This window comes from Podarcis liolepis, assembly GCF_965112155.1.
Source record: "Podarcis liolepis genome assembly, chromosome: 7".
NCBI lineage: Eukaryota > Metazoa > Chordata > Lepidosauria > Squamata > Lacertidae > Podarcis > Podarcis liolepis.
Window position 1 is genome coordinate 35,139,713 of NC_139561.1, and position 25,763 is coordinate 35,165,475.

The 25,763-nt window shown below is 42.4% G+C and overlaps 1 protein-coding gene across 9 annotated transcripts in view; it reads left to right on the forward strand.

The window, feature by feature from the left end:
• PHKB (phosphorylase kinase regulatory subunit beta) overlaps window positions 1-25,531 on the forward strand; it is a 139,042-nt gene extending 113,511 nt beyond the window's left edge. For 5 of the 9 annotated variants that reach the window (XM_083513565.1, XM_083513567.1, XM_083513570.1 and 2 more), the window contains 7 exons: window positions 478-568; window positions 5,949-6,151; window positions 14,370-14,504; window positions 18,759-18,888; window positions 20,215-20,322; window positions 22,442-22,582; window positions 24,771-25,531. In XM_083513565.1, coding sequence (XP_083369691.1) covers window positions 478-568; window positions 5,949-6,151; window positions 14,370-14,504; window positions 18,759-18,888; window positions 20,215-20,322; window positions 22,442-22,582; window positions 24,771-24,908 — 946 coding nt within the window. In that variant the 3' untranslated portion in view covers window positions 24,909-25,531. Of the gene's footprint in view, window positions 1-477; window positions 569-2,063; window positions 2,155-5,948; window positions 6,152-14,369; window positions 14,505-18,758; window positions 18,889-20,214; window positions 20,323-22,441; window positions 22,583-24,770 lie in introns of all 9 variants that reach the window. The other 4 variants (XM_083513566.1, XM_083513573.1, XM_083513568.1 and 1 more) reach the window with 1 other exon arrangement.
• The last annotated feature ends 232 nt before the right edge of the window (window positions 25,532-25,763 follow it).

Below are 25,763 nucleotides of genomic sequence, written 5' to 3' on the forward strand. Positions count from 1 at the left end.
TCGGAATACCGTATTTTTTGCTCTGTAAGACTCACTTTTCCCCTCCTAAAAAGTAAGGGGAAATGTGTGTGCGTCTTATGGAGCGAATGCAGGCTGCGCAGCTATCCCAGAAGCCAGAACAGCAAGAGAGATCGCTGCTTTCACTGCGTAGCGATCCCTCTTGCTGTTCTGGCTTCTGAGATTAAGAAATATTTTTTTCTTTTCCTCCTCCAAAAACTAGGCACGTCTTGTGGTCTGGTGCGTCTTATAGAGCGAAAAATACGGTAAATCACTTCTAAAGAATTTCATGACTAGTTCAGCGTCCCCAGTGGGTGTTTCCGTTTCTGGTTCTCAAGACGTGCACACACCATTCTTCTCGGACATGCCTAACTAGCTCTCTAAAGTCCCTGGATCACTAGGCATATTTTGTACAAAATAAATGTGGAAACGGTCTTCCTCTTGAATTCCTCTTTCATAATTGTCATATGCCACATCTAGGTTGGTGCTTCGCTGCAGTGCGGCATACATTCAGAAATTCGCTGCCTCTTTAGCCCCCCATATTACAACTTTGGTAGTCCACGGGAAGCAGGTAAAGGGCATAGAGGTTTGGAGCTGTGCCGCTTGACATGTGCTGTCTTATTTGCATTTTGATAGTCTTTGCTTATGGTGCTGCTGTTTTATCTTTTCCCAGTGCTTGGCTCTTGATTTTAAGGAGTGTGTGCACCCGCCATCATACAAATCCACATCAATTTGGTTGATGGATTTTACGCTACCTTAGTGAAATATCACACACTCATTCATTAATGTTTGTGAAAAATAATAGTTGCAGTTACAAATCCTGTGTTGCGCAATGTGAAACATCCAGTTACTTCAGAAATATTGTTACGTTTGATTTTCTTTTGTAGAAAAGATAGCCGTTCAATATCTATCACTCTTAAACACTGCAGCCCATTTTAAAACCCAACACTTTACATGGTTTACGTTTTCACTGCTATGGTATATCCACGCATACACATAGAAAGTTATACTGTTTCCACATCATCTGCTGAAGATGACATGGTTTATCTGCTGCTGGGCAGTAACATTTCAGGTGTGGTGCTGAATATTTGAATCAAAAAACAAGTATAATGGATTCATTGCAAGCAGCTGTTGAGCATATATTTTGCCTGCTTGTAGATGTGCATTTTGTTCAGTCTGAGAAGCAGAGGTTAAAAACCCTGGGTTAATATGATAATTATTTTCATGCTGTGAATGCTCCGATCACATGATCATATGTAGTTTTCAATATGTGCTGGCTGGCTGCATATATTTTTCATTAATGGGGAAGTGAGCTTTGCATATGGCGAGTTTAATCACTATCAAAATGGACCTACTGAATCCACCATAAAACACTGCTGTCTTTGGCAAGTGGCTACCAAAACTTGACCACTGAAATTCATTACCTACATATATGAGTGTGGTATGTTTAGTTTATTTTAAGACCAAGAGATTGTCAAGTGGTGTTAAATATGTCTTGCGTGCCCTGTAACTTTCCCTCACAACAGGAAACTTTCTGCTTTCTCAAGCAGTGTCTTTAGGAATCTGAAACACTTCGAATTCCTATACAAAAAGGCAACAATTGCATTTGGTTTAAGTATCTTAATTCTTATTCAGAAGATCCAAAACAGAAGAGCTAAAACACCTATCTAATGAGAGAATTTTTTCTGAATGCAAATTGCCAAGGAGGTCTGAAGCAATGAATGTTTTTTTCTTTACATAATTTCATCGAGCCATCATGTTGCAATGTCAGAGAAAGGAACAGCAATGTCTTGTAATGTTGTATGCAGTTTAATGAATTCAAAATGTGTTCCCAACATAGCCGTTTTTAGTGTTCTTGTTTCAGTGCTTAAATAATTGAAGATTTAGCCTCTCCCCAAAAAAAGAGCTTTCACGAAAAGAGAACTCAAGTACAAAATACCATATACATATTTTAATGTTTAGTTTTGGGGATTGATGAAATATGGCAACACAATTTCAAACAGATTCTCGAATTCATTAAACTCGTGTTTGATATCCAGCAGGACTGCTCTGTTTTCTGCCCTTAGGTCTGTTGTTCGCTTCGCAGCAAGTCTTTTATGTAAACTAGTGGACAGCCTTGCACCGTCCATTACTAATGTTTTAGTTCAGGGCAAACAGGTAAGTCTGTGTTTTTCAAAACTGTTAATCAGATAAAACATTAGCTTTAGATTTCTGAAGATTCTTACATTAGTTGGCTTAATAAAAAGAGAGGAGCCTTTCCAAAAAATAAAATAAAAAAAGTTGCATCCAATATAGATAATGGCTGCTCTATCAAACCTTTTCATAGGACCAGTGCAAGCATCATGCTGGCACCCTGCTAACAGGGATTAGCAAATTGGTTTCCCTTCCTTGCTGTATTGCCCTCCCCACCCCTGTAGCACCCCCCCACCCCACGGTAAAGCCATTTGCTCATTAAATGTAGTTAAGTGGGGAGAACATGTGAGAAAAAGAAATACTTTATAAGTTACAGTTTGGGTGACGGGTGGTTGTGCTTAACATAGAAAGCTAATAGTTAAGAGTTACTGGGTTGAAAAGGGAACACACATACTAGGGGAGATTTATTTTTTACAGACAACCCACCAGGCCTCCAAATAAATAGATTTTGAGGGCAAGAGTAGGTGCTGTCCACTTGACAAATTGCTCTGTTTCAAGTCTAGAATCCCTGGGTTCAAACCGGAACTTAGCCCTGGGCATATTGTGTAGCCATGAGCAGGGTGCTGACCGTCTGTTGTTCTGCCCTGTTTAAAACAGGAACAGTGTGGCATGTCTTACACGAGTAAGGCATTTTCTTCATTACAAAAAATTGATGTAGGGGATATTATTATTTGTCATTCTGTGTAAGCAACATCAGTGCGCCTAAGGCTTAGTTTGTATAGTTGCATAGCCAAGGGTCAAGTCCCTACCCTATGATGCGTACAATATAAAAAGCAAGTAGAGGCAGGAGCAGCAAATTGGCAGATAGAGGGAGAAAATGGGGGATGCTGGGATGATAAGTGTAACAAAGCAGTGATTATTTGCTGCAATTGTCATTTTAAAGAGAATTTAGCAGCTATCTTCCAGGAGCAGGTAGAAACATTATTTCAAAATTTCCAAAAGGAAGCATTTTCTGCCTGCCTCCTGACGCAACAATTTTAAAGGCTGACACGGTTGTATGATGCCCAAAGCTGTTATTGGCTGTCTAAATAGAAACTTTCCAAACTAAGTAGCTTTGGGTGCAGTCTAATTTTTTTTCATAGGATTCTTCCAAACTTTGCAGTGGCTTTGTCAATCTTGGACAACAATGGTACACAGTTTTTTTTTTATTCTGGTGTGCTTATAACACATTCATTTAACATAATGCTGTCATGCAAGCTGCTCACCTGAGAGGGAATTCAACCACCACCCTAAACACAGGATCCTGTGCCTTCCAGTAGAAGCATACCTTACTGCCATGCCACCAAGATTTTATCTTGCTGCCTACCAGCTCTTTGTACTTTCTACACCTGCTCCCAGCTAAGAACTGCCCACAGAGTAGCTTTACACGAGAATGCATCCCTCCTAAGGTTGCTGACCTCTTAGTTGCTCTGGACACAAGAAACATAGGAAGCTGCCTTATACTGAGTCAGATCATTGTTCCATCTTGCTCAGTAATGCCTACTCTGACAGGCAGTAACTGCAGGATTTCAGACGGGGTCTCCCAGTCCAACCTAGTTATTGAACCTGAGACCTTCTGCATGCAAATCACGTGCTCTAAGCTACGGCTGCTCCCCAACTTTGCTTCTACCTGTTCCTCTATAGCATTGTTTCCCAATCTTGGGTCGCTAGCTGTTTTTGGACTACAGCTCCCATCATTCCTAGCTAGCAGGACTGGTGGTCAGGGATTATGGGAATTGTAGTTCAAAAACAGCTGGATACCCAAGTTTGGGAAACCCTGCCCTATAGCATAGTTAGGTGCCTAAGTGGTTTTTTGAGTTTGCACTTGAACTCTAAGAAGATTTAAAATAATGATGGATGATGATGATGATGATAATAAAAGGCAAAATCAAAGAGAGCAAGCAGATCATTGAGGAACAATAGTATACTTCAGACCTACTAGCTCTGCGTTGGGAGTAGTTTGCTGAGCTGGTTCTAAAAAATTAGCAGGTTTTTTGGGGAAGATGATGGACAGCAGTTTCTCAGGAATGGACAGAAGTATGTCATAGCTCCATCAACACCCAGGGTTCTTTTGAAGGGCATGCTAGGGATTTAGCTTCTGGCATGCTGGTCCAATCAACCTCTTAGGGGCCAAACCAATTCAAGAGCTTAATTTAACCTCCACCAGTGCTAACAAGACTCTCGAGGCCATGTACTGTACTTTGAAGGTGCTTCCTTGAAGCATATTACAACTTTACTTAATATGCTAAAAATGTTTTCAAGCAATTATTCTTTATAAATTTGAAGAGTCTAGACTTTACAGAGTTTATAGTATGCCAAATGTATGGATCACCCATGAAAAACAAGGGGGAAAGTAAATGTTTCGGCAAGGAATTGAATTTGCCTTTGACAAGCGCCCCAAATGATTTCTAGACCAAAGGAAAAGGACTGACACTTGAGCATGCTTGTTCACAAAACTGTGGCTGTAATCCCAGCCGCTTGCCCTACAGGAAGGCAGTGTTGTTTTATAGGGGGCTTTTCCATCACAAGTGCACTGTGTAATCATTTTTTAAAATGTTATGCTTTTATGTAGCATGAGCTGGCACGGTTGGTTGTTGTCTGCTTTGGCTGAGAGCTTCCTTTTTCTTTTTCTTGGGGTCCAAGAGTCAGTAATGCTGCCTGAGCCTTAGCAATGGTTAGGGGAACAGATGGTAGGACTCTTTGCTTTCAATTCCTGGTGAGAAGTGAAGCCTGCTTAGTAGGAACCTTGGGGTACTCTGATGCAGACATAATGGTCATAACTGTAGAGAAACCAGGGTAGTAATTTGAATGTCCAAATGAAGGGGTTAGAATGTCATCTCACAGTTCATGAATCATTGTTAAAAGGACAGGCAGCATTACTGACACCAAGGGTGTGTCTGTATGTGAAGAAACAGATAGAAGCATGATGCCTTGTTAAGCAACCTAACATTAGGCATTGTAGCACTGTGTTAAAATGCAAAAGTGAAAATATGGAGGGGGTGGCTTTAAACACAAAGGGTCCATGATTATGCATCCAGCATCTCAGTTAGGTTTATACCTGCACCAGCTATGCCATGCCCACCCCAAGAACACCCTAAATCCTTGGTTCGTAGCCTGCCATGCCATGACCCCCACCTCCAAGCAATTTGAAGCCTTGGTTTGAAACCTGCATCATCCATGCCATGTGCCCCCACCCCTGAACAACCTGAACCCCTTGGTTTGTAGTCTGTTCCATCCATGCCATGCCCCACTCCCAGAACAACCTGAACTTGTACCTCCCTAACCCTTCATCTTCAACTCCTCTTCCCCTCTTCCCACCTCTCTTTGTGGCAAAGTAAGGCCTTGAAGGCTGCCAGGGAGGCATTCCATGACTGTGAAGATCTAATGGTGGTCATAGAGAAAGACAATTGCCCTCCTGCTCCCCTAGAAGTGAACTAGAACAATTTTATCTTTTATTATAACTGTCAAGTTTAAATCATAAGGAATCAACAGGGCAGATCGGGCCACTTTCTTGAACACACATTCTCCCGTCGTTATTTTGCCTTTTGGAATGATGCTTCTTTTCATTACAAATGCCTGTTTTAGTACAAAATAACAAAGCCATGTAAACCCCCTTTTACCCATCGGCTTTAAATTTAACTCAGCTAATTATCCTCCCTTCTATCCAATATTGATGCAAACAGGGAGAGTTGAGTCAAGGGGGTATAATGAATCAGGACTCTTTCACTGCTTTCCTGTTTCAGGTTGTAGTTCTAATTGCTGCTAATATATTCCTCTAGGTAACTCTTGGGGCATTTGGCCAGGAAGAAGAAATTATATCTAATCCCTTGTCTCCTGGTGCAATTAAGGACATCATCTACAACAAGTGTAATTTGCAGGATGAGAGGGAAGCTGTTCTTCAGCAAGAACTTGTCATTCATATTGGCTGGATCATCTCCAACTCCCCAGAATGTTTTAATGGAATGCTGAAGATCCGAGTGGGGTTAGTAAACCAACTTCAAATTTTATTCTCATGATCATCTGAGGAACCAAATTGGCCTTTGCCTGCCTTCTAAAGTGTGCACACCAACAAAGCAGACAGGTTGTTCTCTTTGAAGGAAATAATAATTCATAATATTAATATTAGTGAATCAAGGTCCAGGACATGGGGGTCCGCTTGCCTTCTTGGCTGGTCTGCTAGAGGACATTAAACCAACATGCCAATGGTCTGTCTCAACTCCCAGTTCTCTTCCAAGAGCTGGTTCTAACCTCAAAAACCCTAAAATACCTGAAAGATAATCTCACCCCTTATATACCTAAGGGATCATGATGCTTTGCAGGTGAAGACCCCATGTAGATACCATCTTATCAGGAGGTCAGTTCTGCACAGTGTAGGAATTAGGACTTTAGTGGCACCTACTTGCCAATCAGAAGGTTGGCAGTTTGAATCCCCGCGACGGGGTAAGCTCCTGTTGCTCGGTCCCTGCTCCTGCCAACCTAGCAGTTTGAAAGCACGTCAAACTGCAAGTAGATAAATAGGTACCGCTCCGGCGGGAAGGTAAACGGCGTTTCCGTGCACTGCTCTTGTTCACCAGAAGCAGCTTAGTCATGCTGGCCACATGACCTGGAAGCTGTTCACCGGCTCCCTCGGCCAATAAAGCGAGATGAGCACCACAACCCCAGAGTCGGTCACGACTGGACCTAATGGTCAGGGGTCCCTTTACCTTTTTTACCCTTCATAATTCCCTCCCCTTAAATATTACACAGGTGCCATGTCTGTTGATTTTTTGGGTGCCTACTGAAGATGGTCTTCTTCCAACAAGCCTTTTTCAGTTGAGATCTTTCCCATTCTGCACCTACTATACTGGAATTGCTTTTAAGATTTCTTTATTGTTTTATTGCTTCTTGTTTGCAACCCTGGACTCATTTGGGGATTTATTTTTAAATTTTTAAATTTAAAAAGAAATAAAATAAAATGACTTGGCCCAATATGCCACACAGCTCACTTCCTCCCAAGTCTCCCATTGCAATTAGTCGCTCAATCATTTTTTTTAAAAAAAGTTTTGGATTAACTAATATATTGAAAAGGACATTTCTCCTGGGTGTGAGAGAACAAGGAATATCTCTTCTAAAATGACTTGCTGCCACAATTTGAAAACTTTCTATAGAGCTATTGTTTTGATATGCATATTTATGCAGGTTTAATAAATAGATTAATAAACTAAAACACATACAGTTACTTGGCTAATTTCTTATATTGAATGACAACCCTAATTATATCCTCCTTAGCAGCAGAATCTGCGTCAAGTTCACACATGGAGACAGACACGAAGAAAAGCATCTTGAGAAGCTGGCCCTCAGTTGTGAAATACAGTGCAGATTTGACCTGTTGTAAATCTTTGTAAAGTCCCATCTGTTTTGGCTGATCTTTGTTTGCCTAGTCAGAAGTAATTCCTGCTATCTTCAGTTAGACTTGTTTGCAAGCCACTGTATGCATAAGTATGCAGAATGCTACCTTATACTGAGTCAGACTTTTGGTCCATCTAGCTCAGTATTACCTACACTGATTGGCAGCAGCTCTCCAGAGTTCTCAGCAGTTCTCCAAGGTTTCAGGTTGGTTTCCCTCCTGATGCCAAGGACTAAATTTGGAACTTTCTGCATGCAAAGTAGATAGATTCTCTACGACTGGCCTATGGTCTGTATACTGTATAGGATTAATGCCTAAGCTGGCAAAGGATGGGGCAAAGTTTTGAGTCTACAGGTTGAACTATGTGGAGAAAAACAAATCAGCCAAACAAAGTATTTTCTTAGCGGTAGGGAGGCAACCCCTCTTGCTCGTGGGTAAAGCTCAAAACATACCTGGCAGGCATTTTCTAAGTCATTGGATGTTCCCTGTGGCAAATCCTGTGTAATTTATGCTCTCATCTAGTGTTGTGCTTATGCTGTTTTCCCAATGGCACTTTAGATTGTTAAGCTGTCGCAACTCTGTGCTGGAACACCGACAACACAATACACAGCAATAAATTATGGATGGCATACCTGGGGTCTGGATCTAGCTATTCCATTTGCCTGGAGGTAGCAGAAACCTAAGACAATACATCTCCTCTATCAGCTTTCATCGTTTGATCAAAATTAGTTGCCATAGCAGTTAGAAATGGGATGCTCAACTCAGTTCCATTTCATACAGAGCCCATAACTCACAAGCCACTTAAGGCAATGCACATGTGCTTAAACTGGTGCCTCCCCATTGGCTTCAGTGGGAGTAAGCCGACTGAGTGATTTGTGGATTGCCTTTTTCGCTCCTTCAGCCTCTCAGAGCTTAGCTTTTGGCTATCTAACAGGATTTATTATTGCTGTAACACTTTCAGTGCCACAGATTTCTGCATTCAAGCAGGAGGAAGATGTTTGTGTGCGTGAGCAAGCAGCTCACAATGTGAGCAGCCCAGTTGCAGCAGTGCATTGATGTGTCGTTTTACATGGCCCTAAACAAAGCTTTAAAGGGAAGTTGGCTTTTTCCAGGCTTTTATGGTACTATCTTTTATTCCCTTGGATATCTCTGCCTTATTGCTACTTTGCCTTCTCAGACTGAATTTAAATTTGTTTCCATCCAATACCAGTTTCTTCTTCTGATTCCACACCTCTCTGCTGAAGCTTTCTTAGACTTCATGCAATCAGTTTATGTGCCTACCTTATTCCATAACACACCCACACCCAAAAAAAGTTCAGTTTTTGCTAAAATGCCACCTTTCCCCCTTAAACCTGATATAAATAAAAGGCTAAATAGTGTTACATTTTTAAATACTTCCCCATTAACAACAACAAAAACAGGATGCATTACATTCTTAATTGTAATCTACGTCTTTGGTTGTTTCTCTACTGGAGAAGAAAATAGTCTTTTAATAAATGTCGTCACCTTTTAATTTTTGTACAACAGGTATATTGTGCCTTTCCAGCACACAACCAAGAATATTTTGGTTCTGCTATAACTAGCTCTTTTTTAAAAAAAATGTAATCCATCCTCTCTAAAAAAATCAGCTTGTTGTCAAATTCCATTGTATATCGTCATTCAGTAAAATATGTCAACGACTGGGTCTGAGTTCCTTCACTCATTGTTACGCAGCCCCAAAATAGAATTAGTACAAGTCAATATGGCCCAGGTGGATTGTGTGGATTTGAACAACTCAAGGTAGTTGTTCAAAGGCATTGGGGATTATGTTTCTAGCCATGCTGCTTTGGGAAGTAGGAGTTTGCATAAACCCTCCATACTTCCTCTGTTGTTGCGATAGGTAATTTCACTATGTGCAAGAAAACAAAAACAGAGTTTGGGGACAGTCTTAACAAATTCATTGTGGCATAAGCCAGGGGTAGCCCTCGTGGTACCTCCAGGTGCCTTTAACGACAACTCCCATCAGTCCCGGTGTGCCTGAGGGCTGGTCTGGGATAATGCCTACAGCATCTGGAGAGCAACATATTGGCTACCCAAGGGCATAAGCTACTCCATGAAGGACAGCTGGGTCTGCCTCAGCAGATGCAAGAAGCGTTATCCTAAATTGGCAGGAGTAGATTTGAGGAAACATAAGCAGTGAGGCCAGAAGGAAATAATAACACTTCATGCATCTTAGTTGTTTTTGTTACAACAAATTAAGATGGCTACCCCTCTGGAAATCGTTTCACCTTGTATGGGTTGTGTACCTCCTCCTCCTCCTGTGCAGGTTAATTAGTTGCTGTTAAGGGGCATACTCCTTTCCCTTTTACAAGCCACTTAGCTGCTTTTAGATGCTGAGTGCTTGCTTGGGTGTTAATTAGGAGTGTGATGCAGTGGTGGCCTAGCTAACTCTTCAGTTTGCAGGGAGCATTCTGAGCTCATCTGGGCTTTAGTTTCACTGCCTCTGCAATTTTACTTTAGCCACCTCTGTTCTTTAGAACTTGATAGTGGGACTTCTTTAAAGAGGCACACCGCAGTCGGGGCAGCATATGATTCAATGGAACTACTAAATGGGTAGCTGAAATATTGATCTAATATAAGGACAAGGAGGGAGCCAGTCTGGCTTCAGAGAGATCAACAGGTGTGGTGTGAGGATGCATAATACAGCCGCCTTGAGGATGCTAAGCAGAGCTAGATCTGGGCAGCACCTGGATGGGAAAGAAGCCCTCTGAAGTTCAATGGTGGAAGACAGGCAGGATCTTAACATATAACAAGATTTTTATGCAGCCTTCATTAGCTTCTCTTGCCCATTTAAATACTCTCTCTCTCTCTCTCTCTCTCTCTCTCTCTCTCTGTGTGTGTGTGTATCAGAAAGAGAAAACCAGTCTCCTTGCTTCTTCCAAGGTTAATTCCATACATTCAGTTTCCTTTATTTCACCTTTATCATCCACTCCAGTGAACAAAATTAACCTTCTCCCAGAAATAGTATTCTGGCTTGATAATGATTAGATTTGGTACCTCATTATTGATTTGTGTGCCAGCTTTCATGCTGAAATAGATCCAGACCCTGACAGCCCCATTACCGTAAACACCTCCAATCAAATGTTTACTACCCAGGCGCTGTCAGTCAGGTTTTTGCAGACCATGCCTCTAAAGATTTGAAAGGGGCACGTACGTGCCATTTTTCATCTGCTGCTTTGCATTACTAGAACATCTCATGTGAGCAGGTGGAGGATACATCAGTGAATTGGATGCCTATCTCTTGGTGAATTAACAGCATCTGTGTGTGTGTCCTTCAGGCTGTTTCTCCAAGCAATGTTCTCCAGTATTGTATCAGAGGTGCTTTCTATGGAGGGCTGGTGGAGGGAGAGAGACCAGAATAGTAACTGAGGCTGGGAATGGTGTCTCCTCACTGCATCCTTCTTCTCTTAGTTGGATGCTGCTACTTCAGTAGATCTGCATGTTAACACATCTCTGGTCTCTGGAGCCAAAACTGCCTTCATTGTGCCCCTTGATCATGTTATTTGGCAACTGAGGTGCCATTGATCAGGAAACATCCACAGGCTGTAGATGCTCCCCTTTCGGTTCTTTCTATTATTAGCTTTTCTCATTGTTGTGTTTGATTTGTCCTTTTTAATATTTCCAGAGCAGTCAACTATTACTAGTAAATAAGTAGGAGACAGCCTGAGGGTGGGAAGAGTGTCAGGGGAGAGAGATGGAGGAGGTTTAGTGCTACCTGCAAGAATAACCTTGTCACTATTTGGCACTTTGTATATGATTGAAAACCTAAATACACTCTTAATAGCAAATGGTTATCCTCATTTCTCAGCTGGATTTGACACTCAGTTAAAGCAGTTGCAGGCAGAAGGTAGACTTGGGATCTAGTGGTAGATCTCTGGGTGATTTGTAGTGGAAGTGAAAGGGTCTATGATTCCCAGTTTTAACAACAGCAGCATCTGAAAGAGTGCCTGCCCTCCCCACTCCAAGATTATTCTGCTGAAAGCAAAGAAAGCTTGGAGGAAAAGCAGGTGCAGATTTGAAGGTGAAAGGACTGAACACTCAGTTCTGCTACTGAAAGCAAACTCCTGAGCTGAGTGTGTATTTGGGGGTATCCCCCCCCTCTCTCTCTGTGTGTGTGTGTGTGTGTGTGTGTGTGTGTGTGTGTACACACACACACACACACACACACACACACACACACGTATGGCTATTGTATTAATTCTAAATGTATGTATATCCCCTCCTATTTTATAGCTGGCTTCAGGTTAAGCACCCCATCTATCCAAACTATTTCTGTCCAAGGACTCCACCAGCTTTCACTTCTTCTTTATCACAACTTCTTTAAGCAACTGCTACTTTTTTAGTACATAGTGTGAAAAATTGTTCTGTGTGGTTTTTTAATTTTATTTTCGTTCGTTCATTTATTTACTACTACCCCCAAAATGATAGTCTCTTAGTTGTCTTCAAAATACAGGTTTTTAAAAAATAAGAATGAGACTAAAGCATAGTAGCATATCTAAAACAAATAAAAACAGGGATAGAACAAACCTATTAGCAGCTGTGCAAATGTCTAAAAGTACTAACACATTTGCAAAGTTTAACTGATGAGATTAAATCACCTGGTGCTGCTAAAAATTGTGACGTAAATGCCAGGCCAGCCTCTCTGAGGAGGGTGCTCTACAACATGGGAGCCAGCACTGAATAGGCCCTCACACAGGGAAGGGCCTCAGAATCTGACCTTATAGTCTGGGTAGGTATGGAAATGTGGGAGGCAGGGAACACTTCAAGCCATTCAGGGCTTTACAAGTATTTACAAGTATTAAATGATACAGTATTTGTGTCATTTAAGAAGCAACAATTAGCACAGGTTATGTCTTCCCTACAAATACATTATTAACTATTCTCTTTTGTAATGCAGTAACTATAGTACAAATATTTACTTTAACCATAAGTTTTAAAGAGAAGGGAGAGCTTTCCCACATTCTCACCCAAATTGCAATTTATTCTGAGATAATTCCAGAATCTTAATCAGTAACAAAGCACAGTTAATGTAAAACATTGTGTGCCTGAGATGTGCTTTGGTTGATGCTAGAGTGGCATTTTGCCATTTAGCCACAGACGCACACATGGGAATGTCAATGCTCCCCCCCCAAAAAAAATGTATTTCTAAGATGTCTGTTGAGGCTAATTAAACAGTAAACAAAACTTCTAATTTAAATGATTATTTGGTAAAGCGGGGTGAGGTGACTTGGTCCAGATTAGCTCCACTGAGCAGACAAGTTCATTTTCATCTAAATGGTGTTGTCTTTTAAAGGCGAGGCGCCAGCTTTTGGAAGCAATTTGAATAGCCCATTAAGCAGTCGAAGTAAACAGTACATTCTGTTTGCCGTTTACGGCTTTTCAGAGAATTGTGCAAAAGATGGCTGGCTGGCCACATTTCATGTTATCAGACTTTTCAGCTGTACCCTCGCAGAGTAGACCTTCCAGAGCATTTAACTGTGCCTTGGGGCACAAGAGAATTTGTATAAGTTTTTCTTTTCTTTTCTTAGAGAACAAGCTTAAAAGCTGCTATTAAAGTGACACATCTCGAAGATTAGTTCCTGAAATCTGTCTCGCTTTTAAAAACCCATTGCACCCTTCAACCTGTTCCTCTTGGCTTCTGTACTAGCTAGTAGATGTTTAGGGGTTGTGTGGGGTAGAGGCTGCAATAGATGGTGTGCCAGGGGACACTCTGGAGGTGTTGTTCACCAAGAGCAGTCACTGTTGCCAAATGCAGCACTGGAAGGCTTGGCTTGATGCGCCTACCCAAGGCTTCAGCTGCTTCCTTGGCCAATCCTCTCTATCACCTGGGAGAACTGCATCTTATGAGAGTGCTCTCTCCAGCAACTGGCAACTGAGGAAGCATTTGGGTAAGATGCATTGGGCAACCCTTCCACATCCTGCACCCCAGATGAATCAGTCATTTGCAGGAAAGGTGAAGGACACAGTCCTTCCCTCCATCCAGACTGATGGGACTACTAAAGAAACTGGGAATAACTAAGTGCAGAATCAAATCATAATAAACAGACTCCCCCTCCACCCACCGTAAATAGCTGGACGTCCTTTGGCACCCATCCTTCAACAACTGTATTCAGGCAGCCACATGAAGACAGCCTCAGTACTCAAAGCTTAGGATGCTGGAGAAGTCCTACAGAAAAGGAAGCGGAAATTGCCATTGTTTGTATTGTCATCTCTGGTCAAGAACTGAAATCAAGTGAATATGATTGGTACAGTGGTACCTCGGGTTAAGTACTTAATTTGTTCCGGAGGTCCGTACTTAACCTGAAACTGTTCTTAACCTGAAACACCACTTCAGCTAATGGGGCCTCCTGCTGCTGCCACGCTGCCGGGAGCACAATTTCTGTTCTCATCCTGAAGCAAAGTTCTTAACCTGAAGCAATATTTCTGGGTTAGCGGAGTCTGTAACCTGAAGCATATGTAACCTGAAGCGTATGTAACCTGAGGTACCACTGTATTCAGTCATTCTTGTTGTTGGCTTTAAATCCTCAAAACAACACACAATCAAATGCCTTTTTATTACATTGTTTTGGCGTTTCCTCTGCAGTACATTGGCTGTGCTCAGCTTGACAGGCTACAGGTTGTGTAGACCTTAATATGTTCCATCCACCTCAGATTTTCTCCTGCTACCTTTCTTGATTGGGGAAACTTCAGCTTCACAGGTCCACCCCCCACCCCCGGTTTCCTCTTGGATCTTTAAAAAACAAAGATTGAGTTAACTGATGTTTTCATTCTTCAGATGGATTGTGCATGCCATGAAGTATGAACTGAAGATCCGTGCAGGGGAGATGCCCCCCATGGATTTATACCAGCTGTCACCCAGTGAGGTGAAGCAACTTCTCTTGGATATTCTTCAGCCTCAGCAGCAAGGGAGGTAAGGAGCTCTCTCTCGCAGCACATCTCATGCTGGCATTCCTTGCTGATTGATTGCACAAACAGTGTTTTCTCTGATTTTCCTCCCCCTCCCCTTTGCAAATGGTTCTTTCCCTCACAGTACGTTATTTTATCTTATTCTGAAGCCAAAAAAGCAAAGACAGACATGGGTGAGTCTATCCGCTCTCTTTATTGCTGTGCAGAGAGCTTTGCTCTCTCATCAGATTTTGATACCTCACTTGGCAGTGGCTGCCAGCATCTGGTGTGTAGGGTTTCCCTTACCTAGTTTGACACCGGGAAGGAAGCCAACGTAACCCAGAGGCCAGTTACTTAAGAAGTTTGTTTCAGCCAGAGCAGGATTTAGCTGCTGATCGCTGACCCCTTTCCTCTGGGTTGTCATTAAACATTGTCAGCAGGCTCAAGACACAACCGTGTTGTCTTCCTGAAGTGTGCCAGTTCTGTAAACATGCCACTCCAGTATGATGACAATGGCAGACTCCCAACACAGAGTGTCAAGGCCAGATTGTTTGGTTCAAGACCACTGGTATTTTACAGGGGGGCTCCAGTCTCTTTACGCCTGGAACAGCATTGAAACCCAAAGTGGTAGGAAAGCACAGGATAACATGCCAAGATTCATTTTGTTAAACATGTAAAGTTTAGTGGAAAGAAATTAGGCTAATTTACTGATGTACTATGCTGAGGAAGATGTCTTTGCTTGGTCTATATGCTGCATCACAAGGAGATTTTACATATTTCTCCATCTGTCGTTAGGTATTGGGAGTGAAAGTGGTTGTAAGCTGTTACCATTTGGGAAAGTCAGAAAGTGCCCTTTCTGCTCTTGTGACTTGCACATGTATATGGGGCTCCCTTGGTTGGGGTCCGTGAACTCAAAACCATCACAAAAGAAAGGCTGAATCCTTACAGAAATAGAATCCCTAAACCAGGATTTTTAAAGTATTGCCAAACTTTTCAACAGGCTGCCTGGACCCATTTTCTTGTTATTCTTTGGACAGCATCATCTACCACTAATTTGGATTTGGTGCTTTTGTGTACAAAGTGATACAGTACTTTTAAAATAACTCTGAACATTTGGAGCAACAACTTATCTGCCAAGCACATCTACGTGAATGTAATATCAACACCTTTCTTGCCTCCAAAAGGTGGTGTTTAATTTTCTCTTTGCAGGAAGCTCTGCAAATATTGATAATACAGCATTATCTTTTGAACTGGGGAATATGAGAAACCTAGTAAATGAGTTGCTTCCTTTCTCATAGCCACCTTCTACGTGTGAAGATGGAGTTCTCAGAAAAGCTGTTCTCCTAAGCTCTTAGCTTATCTCTTTATGAAATCAAACTTCAGAACAGCATCAGCAACATTACTCTCTCTCTCTTTGGCTACATAGAGATCTTCAAAGGGAAGAACAGTTCCAAGGAGATACTCTTGCCTTAAGCGGGCAAAATCACTTTGCATAATTTAAAAATCCAGTTAGCTTATTTCCTTTTCCAACTATAGCCAGACTTTCAGAAGATTCCTGCCCTTGATTGCGTAGAGTTGGGATTCCTTCTTGTATTGCAACTTCCAGGGAAATGGCTATGTTAGTCTGTTGCAACAAAAACAACAGGATATTGTAGACCCAAAAAACTAGTACAGTGGAACCTCTACTTACGGACGTAATCAGTTCCCGAGGTCTGTCCGTAAGTCGATCCGGGTTGCTGGTAGAAGCATTGTTGTGCGCAGGCGCATTTGGCGGCAGCGTGCTTCTGCGCATGTGCAGACAGAGGCAACTGCTTCTGTGTGTGTGCAAATGGCAGAAGCTGCTTTTGAGCGTGTGCAAATTGCAGCAAACTCGGTATTTACTTCCGGGTTTACCGCGGTCGCAACTTGGATCAGGCCCAAGTAGAGGTGGTCGTAAGTAGAGGTTCTACTGTAAGTTTGTTAATCTACAGAAGGTTGCAGTGTGACAAATTTGTTAGTGCTTATGGTGCTGCAGGACTCTCGTTATATGACAGCTGTTCCCTGTCTCTACCATTTTGGGAATTTGCAGGGGGCATGATATGAACCTGTTCACCACAGGCACGTTTAAAATGAAAATGAATGAGTACCTCAATAACACAAACCAGTCTTCCTAATATGATACTTGCAACGCCTCCTCCCTTCTCCAATGAATCCCTTGAAATGTGCGGTTTTCTCCTTTCATCTACATTCCAGCTCTTTTACAAAAGCTCTGATAGTGAGATGTGGTTCAGTTGAAATGCCACCCAATAGCCATGTCATTGGTCCATCTAGCTCAGTCTTGTCTGCACAGAATGGCAGTGGCCCATCAGAGTTTTAGACAAGGGAGCTTTTCTCACACCACCTGGAGATGCCAGGAATTGAGTTTGAACTTTCTGCATTCAAAGCATGTGCTGTACCACTAAGCTACCGTCCTTCCTATAGCTTTTTACTTTCTGAAAATTGATAAATTTTAAGCCAGTTTCAGAAATAATTTACAACAACAACAACTTATTACTTGTACGCCGCCCATCTGACTGGGTTGCCCCAGCCACTCTGGGCGGCTCCCAACAGAATATTAAAAACACGATAAAAGATCAAACATTAAAAACTTCCCTAAACAATGCCTTTCAGTCTGTATAATACTTTCTCTGTTCATTCTGAAACACTTATGAATAGCTAAGAGGTGTGCACAGGCCTCAAGATTTGCTGTGTATCTATCTCTGTGGTTTTTGTTTGTTTGTTTTTTTACCACATTCGTTCTTATAGGACAGGCATAGGCAAACTGCTCTCCAGATGTTTTGAGACTACAACGCCCATCATCCCTAGCTAACAGGACCAGTGGGCAGGGATGATGGGAATTGTAGTCCCAAAACATCTGGAGGGCCGAGTTTGCCTATGCCTGTTAAGGGGGAACTAAAAATAGCTATACCTTTTTTCCCTCTTGGCAAAGGACTCCGGAGCCCCCTCCAGAGGGAATTAAGCTTGCCAGTTGCAAACAAACAGGTCCAAGCGCTTTTGTGGGGGAAGTAAAAGGGATTCACTATCCTCCATAATCAGGTAATATCTATACTAAGCCAGGAAAAATCTCAAAAGCCGTATTTTTTGGGGGTGGAGAGGTTTGTATCTTTATCTTTCTTTCCTTAAATAATTAAGAGGTGGCCATGGTGTATATTCTTGCTTGTATATATATTTAAACATTAGCAGCTTCACTCTTTCCAGTGCTTATTTGTGTTGGGAGGGGGCATCCTCTTATACGGGAGGTTTGTCCAGATTGCTGCCTGCAGAATGCTAAATTGCTCCAAAGGATTTCTTTCCCCCAAGCACAGCAATGGATGAAGTTTTTTTAAAAAAATTAAGTAAAGCTGGTAGCTTTTTAAAAAAATATCATCATCATTTACTGCTCCTCTTTAACAAATTAATTATCCAGAGCTCTTCATCACTCTGAAGGCAGCATTCCAGACAGCCTCACTTCTTGCAAAGCTCATGGACATAGAGAAACAAAGCTAAGTAATGTACATAAAAGTAGAACATATAAAAAGCAGAGCAACATGAAGTTTTCTGCGGGCCCTGATCCAGCCCAGTTGCTGTGTTGCAGTTTGACATGGGGAGGGCTAAAGTCACCCTAAATTGCCTTGTTATTTTAGCCTTAGCTGGGCTGAGCCCTGGGATCTTTAGTTGCAAAAGAGAACAGGTGATGGTAACTTCCTAAATGAAATATAACTTTTTAAAAGGATGCTAGGGCACTGGGCGACAGTTGAGATGAATTATAGGCTCAAGCTTTGCTTACATTTTTCAAACGTGTCAAGATGTTGAAAATACCTGAAAAGCCAGGATGCTTTTTCGCTTGAAGGCTTTGACTGCCTCTAGTAGATTAACTTTCGGTTGTGACCCAAAGAGATTAATTTGGCTGATTTCCTTTGTTTTCCCACTTAAAGAGATTTAACTTTTTGAAAACCTTTAGACCTATTAATAAGGCACACGTTTAACTTTAACACTATGACTGTGAGGCTGAGCATTTTGCTTTGTTCTCATTAGAGTCTACTTTTGTCCTTTTCATTAAAATAACCGTATGAAACATTTAGCAAGAAACGCAGCACAGCATGCTGTGTTTTGCATTATTGATGGATTGATTTTTTTTGCTTTTATTTCATACTGGGTTTAATTAATCCACAAAGCAAGCATTGTTTTGATCTGGAAACAGATTGCTTTTGTGAGCTCATCCACATTTTCTTCTTTTCCCTCTTCTTCTTTTTGTTTTCAGATGCTGGTTGAACAGACGCCAGATTGATGGTTCATTGAATCGAACTCCCAGTGGGTTCTATGACAGGGTGTGGCAAATCTTGGAGAGAACACCCAACGGTTTAATAGTAGCAGGGAATTTTTTGCCACAGGTAAAACCACCCACATGGGGCTCTGAAGTCACTTTTGTTTTTAGATGACTACCTTGTTTTCTCAGACAGGGACGCGGGTGGCGCTGTGGGTTAAACCACAGAGCCTAGGACTTGCCGATCAGAAGGTCGGCAGTTCGAATCCCCGCAATGGGGTGAGCTCCCGTTGCTCGGTCCCTGCTCCTGCCAACCTAGCAGTTTGAAAGCATGTCAAAGTGCAAGTAGATAAATAGGTAGCACTCCGGCGGGAAGGTAAACGGCATTTCCGTGCGCTGCTCTGTTTCACCAGAAGCGGCTTAGTCATGCTGGCCACATGACCCGGAAACTGTACGCCAGCTCCCTCGGCCAATAAAGCGAGATGAGCGCCGCAACCCCAGTGTCGGCCATGACTGGACCTAATGGTCAGGGGTCCCTTTACCTTTACTTTGTGTTCTCAGAGAGGAAGCAAACATTCACCAGTGGTAAAAAAGCTAGGCTTGTAACTTGAGTCCCAGCAGGCGTGCCAACTTTAGGGGGCCGAAGGAAAACAGCCCTGCATGTTTTGGAGAGCGAATGGCCAGTTCTTCCAGAGCACTTGTCCTCTGTTGCCCGCACAATGCATGCCAGGCCCCCTCAATCTTGGGGGCGACCTGGCGCCTCTGAGTCCCAGAATTCAGTTCCTCCCCTCCCCATGGATGCTGTCATGCTAGTCTGGACACAAGGACAACAGAGCCTGCTGGATTAAGTCAAAGTCCCATGTAGTCCAACTGCCTTGGTACTGGGCACCGAGTTCCTATCCAATCAAGTTCTATTGATTGTGGAGGTGTCACCTATATGCATTCATCCCTTGTAGTGTATCCCTCGCTGTTAATGGGTATGTCCAAGATTTTCAAGTTTCTCCGTCCCCTTTGTTCTGAACTTAGGCTCAATTTTGAGCCTTGGTTCCTTATGTGTAAAACAGGAGTATTGGTGAGCTGGTTGGTAGTTTTGTAGTGCAAAGCACTTTAAATTGGCAAAGCCTTGCATAAATGCATAAGACAGTCTACAAATTCCAAAGAGAAGTGGAATTAATTGTTGATTTCTTGGCTCTTCGGTACCAGAAGAACCTTGGATGTGTCAGACTTGTGCATTAAAATAATTCCTTGTTCTGAAAGGAGCTTAATCTTACCCAGGCAGATGACACCTATAATTGGTTCAAATAAGACACTCACCACCTTGAAGAAATAGGGCATGTGCTTGTTTTCAGTTATCAAACAACATATTTGCCAAATGCTTTCTACTTTCTAGAAATTGACTGATATTGCTATTAAAGTTCACTTAAGCATCTGCTTTTGTTTGTTTGTTTTACAGCAACCAACATTGTCAGACATGACCATGTATGAAATGAACTTTTCCCTTCTGGTTGAGGACATGTTAAAGAGTATTGATCAGCCTGAATACAGGCAAATCATTGTAGAGGTTTGTACCATACGATGATGAGAGATATGAATTAGTTGTTTCATCTTACATTTTAAAAAAGCAGCGAGTGAATGAATGAATGAATGAATGTATTCAGGGACTTAAGCCATGAAAGACTTTCAAAGAAAATGACACTGTCTCAGTCTTGTCTCAATCTTATCCTGTAGTCTCCTGACATCATAGTTAGAATAAGTAATAACAACTGTCTTGGTGATGTAAGAATAGCCCTGATGGCTCAGGCCAAAGGCCCATCCTGTTCTATAGATGCCTATAGAAACCCCAAAAACCAGAACTGAAGTGTAACAGCACTGTACCCATTAGTAATTCCCAGCAACTTGTATCCAGGAGCACACAACCTCTGACAGGTGAGGTAGAGCATAGCCAGCATGGCCAGTGGTCATTGATTGCTTTATCCTCCTGATGGACAACAATGTTTCTCAACTTTCAGTGGTCCTCAGAAATATATTGAATGGTAGCTAACAGTTGCCTAGTGCTGCACAGCAGGGAAGGGCTACAGCTCATGGACGGGGCATCTTCTCTGCATGCAGAACATCCCAGGTTCAATCCCTGGTGTTTACAGATAGGTTTGGGAAAGACCCCTGCCTGAAATCCTGGAGTATCACCACCTGTCAGTGTAGACCAGGGTTTCCCAAATTTGGGTCTCCATTTGTTGTTTTTGGACTACAATTCCCATCATCCCTGACCACTGGCCCTGCTGGCTAGGGATGATGGGAGTTGTAGTCCAAAAACAGCTGGAGTCCCAAGTTTGGGAAACCCTAGTGTAGACAGTACTGGGACCAATGGTCTGACTCGGTGGGAGGCAGCTTCCTTGGTTTTGTATTCCACACCCAGTGGTTTTATTTATTATCTTTTAAGTGCCAATTTGTGATGCAGTTTATGTGGAGTGATGGTGGAGACAACTGATGTTAAAAAGAAGAAGCCTCAGGTTCTGCACGTTGTGCACAAAACTCCAGGGATCACTCAGAACCAGTTCTCTAGATGGTGACCACTGTTTGCTGATTACAGTGGTACCTCGGGTTACATACGCTTCAGGTTACATACGCTTCAGGTTACATACGCTTCAGGTTACATACGCTTCAGGTTACAGACTCTGCTAACCCAGAAATAGTAGCCCGGGTTAATAACTTTGCTTCAGGATGAGAACAGAAATCATGATTCGGCGGTACAGCGGCAGCAGGAGGCCCCATTAGCTAAAGTGGTGCTTCAGGTTAAGAACAGTTTCAGGTTAAGAACAGATCTCCAGAATGAATTAAGTACTTAACCCGAGGTACCACTGTATCTAGTTCCCAGGAAATAGATCTTTAAGGATTCCCACCACCACCACCAAGTGTTGTTTCTTGCATTATTTGAAAATAGCAAAATAAAAACTAAGTTCAGCTTTGTCAGCTGCAAGACTAAACATTATGTTATGTGTCAAAAGAAAATTATTTGCTTTGCATGAAGTTTAAGTTTGGGGCGGGGAGAGGAACAGAGAGTTTTATATGAGTAAGTGGAAAGGACGGCAGAACAGAAAAGGTGCCACAAATATTTCAAATGGCTTTTTCTTTCGTCACTGTATTTCAAATCCATGGATGTTTATCTTTACCAGTAATTACACCTCTTATCCAACATCTGGCTATTATTATTTCTACTTCAGATCATTACCTCTATTCACACATTAAATACTAGTGGGGCACTCATGCATTGAAAGACTAGGTTGTATTGCTGGCTCCACCCTCAATCCTGCATGCCTAAGCTAACTCTCCTCCAACACATGGACATATGAAGAGGAACTGCTGTGTGTGAACAGCTGCTCATTTCTATGGGTTCTTCTTCGGATGTCCATGCACAGCGCACAAATGTTGGGAGCAGGGATGCACAGTTCTTTCTTCAAGGCTTGAGCACCCTAAATGTACGTAATGTATGAATGGGGCTATTGTAATGATCTTTTGAGTATTCCTCCACCATAACTGTCTAAGTGTTGGGTATATTTTATGTATGTTTTTAGTCATTTCTAATTTCCCGTTTTACTTCGTGGCTTGAAACTACCCAGATTTTAAACTACCCTTGAAAAGGAAGGTAGTGTGTCTAAATCGTTCACTTTTGTTTTATTCTTTAGTTGTTGATGGTTGTCTCCGTTATTCTGGAAAGAAACCCTGAATTAGAGTTTCAGGATAAAGTGGACTTGGACGGACTGGTGAAAGAAGCATTTCATGATTTCCAGAAGGACCAGAACAAGCTCAAGGGCACCGAGAAACAAGTCAGTACAAATCTCATGCCAAAGCCTAATGCAGTGGTGGCCAAACTTGGCCTTCCAGCTATATTGGGACTACAACTCACATCATCCGTAGCTCACAAGACCAGTGGTCAGGGATGATGGGAATTGTAGTCCCAAAACAACTGGAGGGCCAGGTTTGGCTACAACTGGCCTAATGCCTCTTTTGCTCTTGTTTCTTACTAGGATTGATTAATCCACAAGGCCAGTGTGTTTTTTTCATTTGGTTTGTGAGGTGTCCCGCAGTCTTCACAGGAGCAAATTTTGTTAAAATTCTAAACAATCTCATATTCACAATGATTCCACTGTAACCTTGTGCTAGGATGGCTCTCCTCACCCTTACGGTATGAGATTGATGAATAGCAACTTCTTTATGGGGATCCTCAGGAAAGAAATAATGTTTGCGCAGGCATGCACAGCTCTGAGCCTCTTTTTGCCAGAGGTGTTGGCAAAGTTTGCTGCACTTTGGCCCACATATCAGCTTCAGGGGCTTGTCTTAAAGAATAGACGAGCATCATCAGAACCTTTTCCTCTCTGGCTCAGATCAAAATCCACGCTTGAAAATTATTCCTGGTTTATCCACACCTGCCCACACAACCTTTGTCTCTGTTTCTGTTAAACAGTAGCTTCCAAAATTGTTCCTTCTAAAGCAGTGATGGCCAAACTTGGCCCTCCAGCTGTTGTGCGGCTACAATTCCCATCATCCCTGATCACTGGTCCTGTTAGCTAGCGATGATGGGAGTTGTAGTCCCAATACAGCTGGCGGGCCAAGTTTGGCCGTCACTGTTCTAAAATATCATATTGATGACATTCTGCATGCTTCTAAATACAAATGTGTGAGATGGGTTGTTTCTTCCCATATCGTTTTTTTAGAAAAGGAATGGGGCATCTGTGGTCATAGGCTCTAAATCACTGTATTTTAGAACATGGAGCTATATCGCCGTATATTCTTACATATATTAGTAAAGGTAGCTGCCTCATATCTAAATGGCAGAGCAAGAAACTGTTTCTCTCACATGCAATTTTATTTCTCATGTTTCTATCACACCATTCTTCCAAGGAGCTGGGGGTGTTGTTCCTGCCTCTCCTTCCTCCACAGACACTTTCGTTCCACAACAGCTCTGTGTGCTGTGTTAAGCCTGGAGACACTGATTGACCCAAGGAGTAACCACATAGTTCTGTGTCTGAATTGGGGATTTGAACCTGGGTCTTTCTGGTCCTCATCTGATACTCTACAGAGGCTTTTATTGCTGGGCAAGGAAGAAAAGAATAGAACTTTTCTTCCTAACGAGCAAAGCTGAGTCAACCTTCATGCCACACTCCTACAGGAATCAAATCAAGGAATTGTGTAGTTCACAGACGGGTGGCTGAAATCCAATGCTTCACCCAAAGTGTTTGTGGAAGTACATAATCATGGAATGGGCACCAGATGAAACAGACACCTACAATCTTGCACATTTCTTTTTTCAAATTCTCCCTCCCCCGTTCCCACCTCCCTTCTGCTGGTTGTCTGCTCCTCCTGCTACCACTGTCCCATCACTGCCCATCTGCTCCACCCTCTCCCTCCTTCCCCTGCCGCCACTTGCATCTGTAGCCCACAGGAGCTCTGCTGTGCTATCCGTGCCCTCGAAAGCCATGGGCTTCTCCATTGAGCCTAGGGGGAAGGTGCACTATCACTACAGTTCACACAACCATGACCATGCCTCCTCCGCCACTCATCTCCTTGCTTGGGGACGATTGCTTCTTGCAAAAGGTGAGCCTGCAGCTTGATGAGCTCTGTACCTTTGGCACCAATGAAGTGGTGACTCACTGAAAGACTACGGTATGATCTGCGGCTGCCTTCCCACGGCCTAAAGCTGATGTTCTGAAGCAGCATGAGATCTCTGACTCACAGTGTTTGAGACAATGCATATCAGATATATTTTTTTGTCTGCCTCTGTTGCTGTTAAGAAGCTTCCTTGTTCCCACTGTCTCCCTCCCAGTTCCCCATTTGCTATTTGGTTGGAATCCAAAATATTTATCAGACTGCATGACAGAGAATGTCAAGTGTGTGAAGTGCCCTCTTCATCACCACCCTGCTTTTCCATCTGTGGCTCCCTCCTTGTCCTCAGTTGTGTCTGATTGTTACCCATCAGCATTGTGACTGAGATCAAACTGTGTTTATCTTATGCAGGATGACATGACTCCCTTTTACAACACTCCTCCGCTGGGAAAGAGAGGGACTTGCAGCTATTTGACAAAGGCGGTGATGAATCTATTGCTGGAAGGCGACGTGAAGCCCAGCACAGATGACCCCTGTACTATTAGCTAAAAGCAGGTGGACAGGATGCTGTATCTTTAGCAGTCTCGTTTGCTTGGCATGTGATGTTCAATTCCTCACTGTACAAGGGATGCCGTTCGGGTCCCTGTTATAAATGGCCGCCGTGACAAAGCTCAGACACTTAGGGTAGCAAAAGCACACAGCTGATTCTGTAGTAGCCGAGAAGCTCATTTAATCAAGCGCCGTATTCCTTTCCTGCGTCTCCAATGGCAACCTGCACTCTCCACCTAAGCACCGCGGTCGCAAGTTGGCAGAGCAATTGCATGAAACGGCTCGTGCTGATTGAGACTTTGGATGTTTTAGAAAAAATTAACTGGGCTCGTATTTATAGTTTAAGCATTGCTTGGGAATGATTGCAGTGATAAATTTATTTATGTAATAGTGAATTAAATGCGCGCTGAAAAATTTATCAGCTCTCCCCCTTCATTTGTATTGTAATTCATTATTGAAAGGCTTCATTATGAATACTGGATGAAATACAGGCATAAATTTTAAAAATAAATGAGCCCCGTGTTTGAAGTTGAGTTACTTGTTAACTCCAAGAAGATAACTGTGACTTTGGATCTGAGTGCTCCCAATGAAGCTCAAGGATAAAATAAAACAACTGTGTTCTATATATGCTTTAGAATATTTCTGTGATCAGTTCTTCCGTTTAATAATTGCTTAGCATGCTAATTGCTTAAACACATTCGTTTTCTGCAGTTGAAAATAATTGTTATGTTGGAGAATATCTTTTCACATCACAGATTTTTCTTTGGCCCAGTCGAGACACCTTAAGGGACATGATTTTAAATTAACCTTTAGAGAAGGTCCCCTAGATCAAAGAGGACAGTAAATCATATTAGA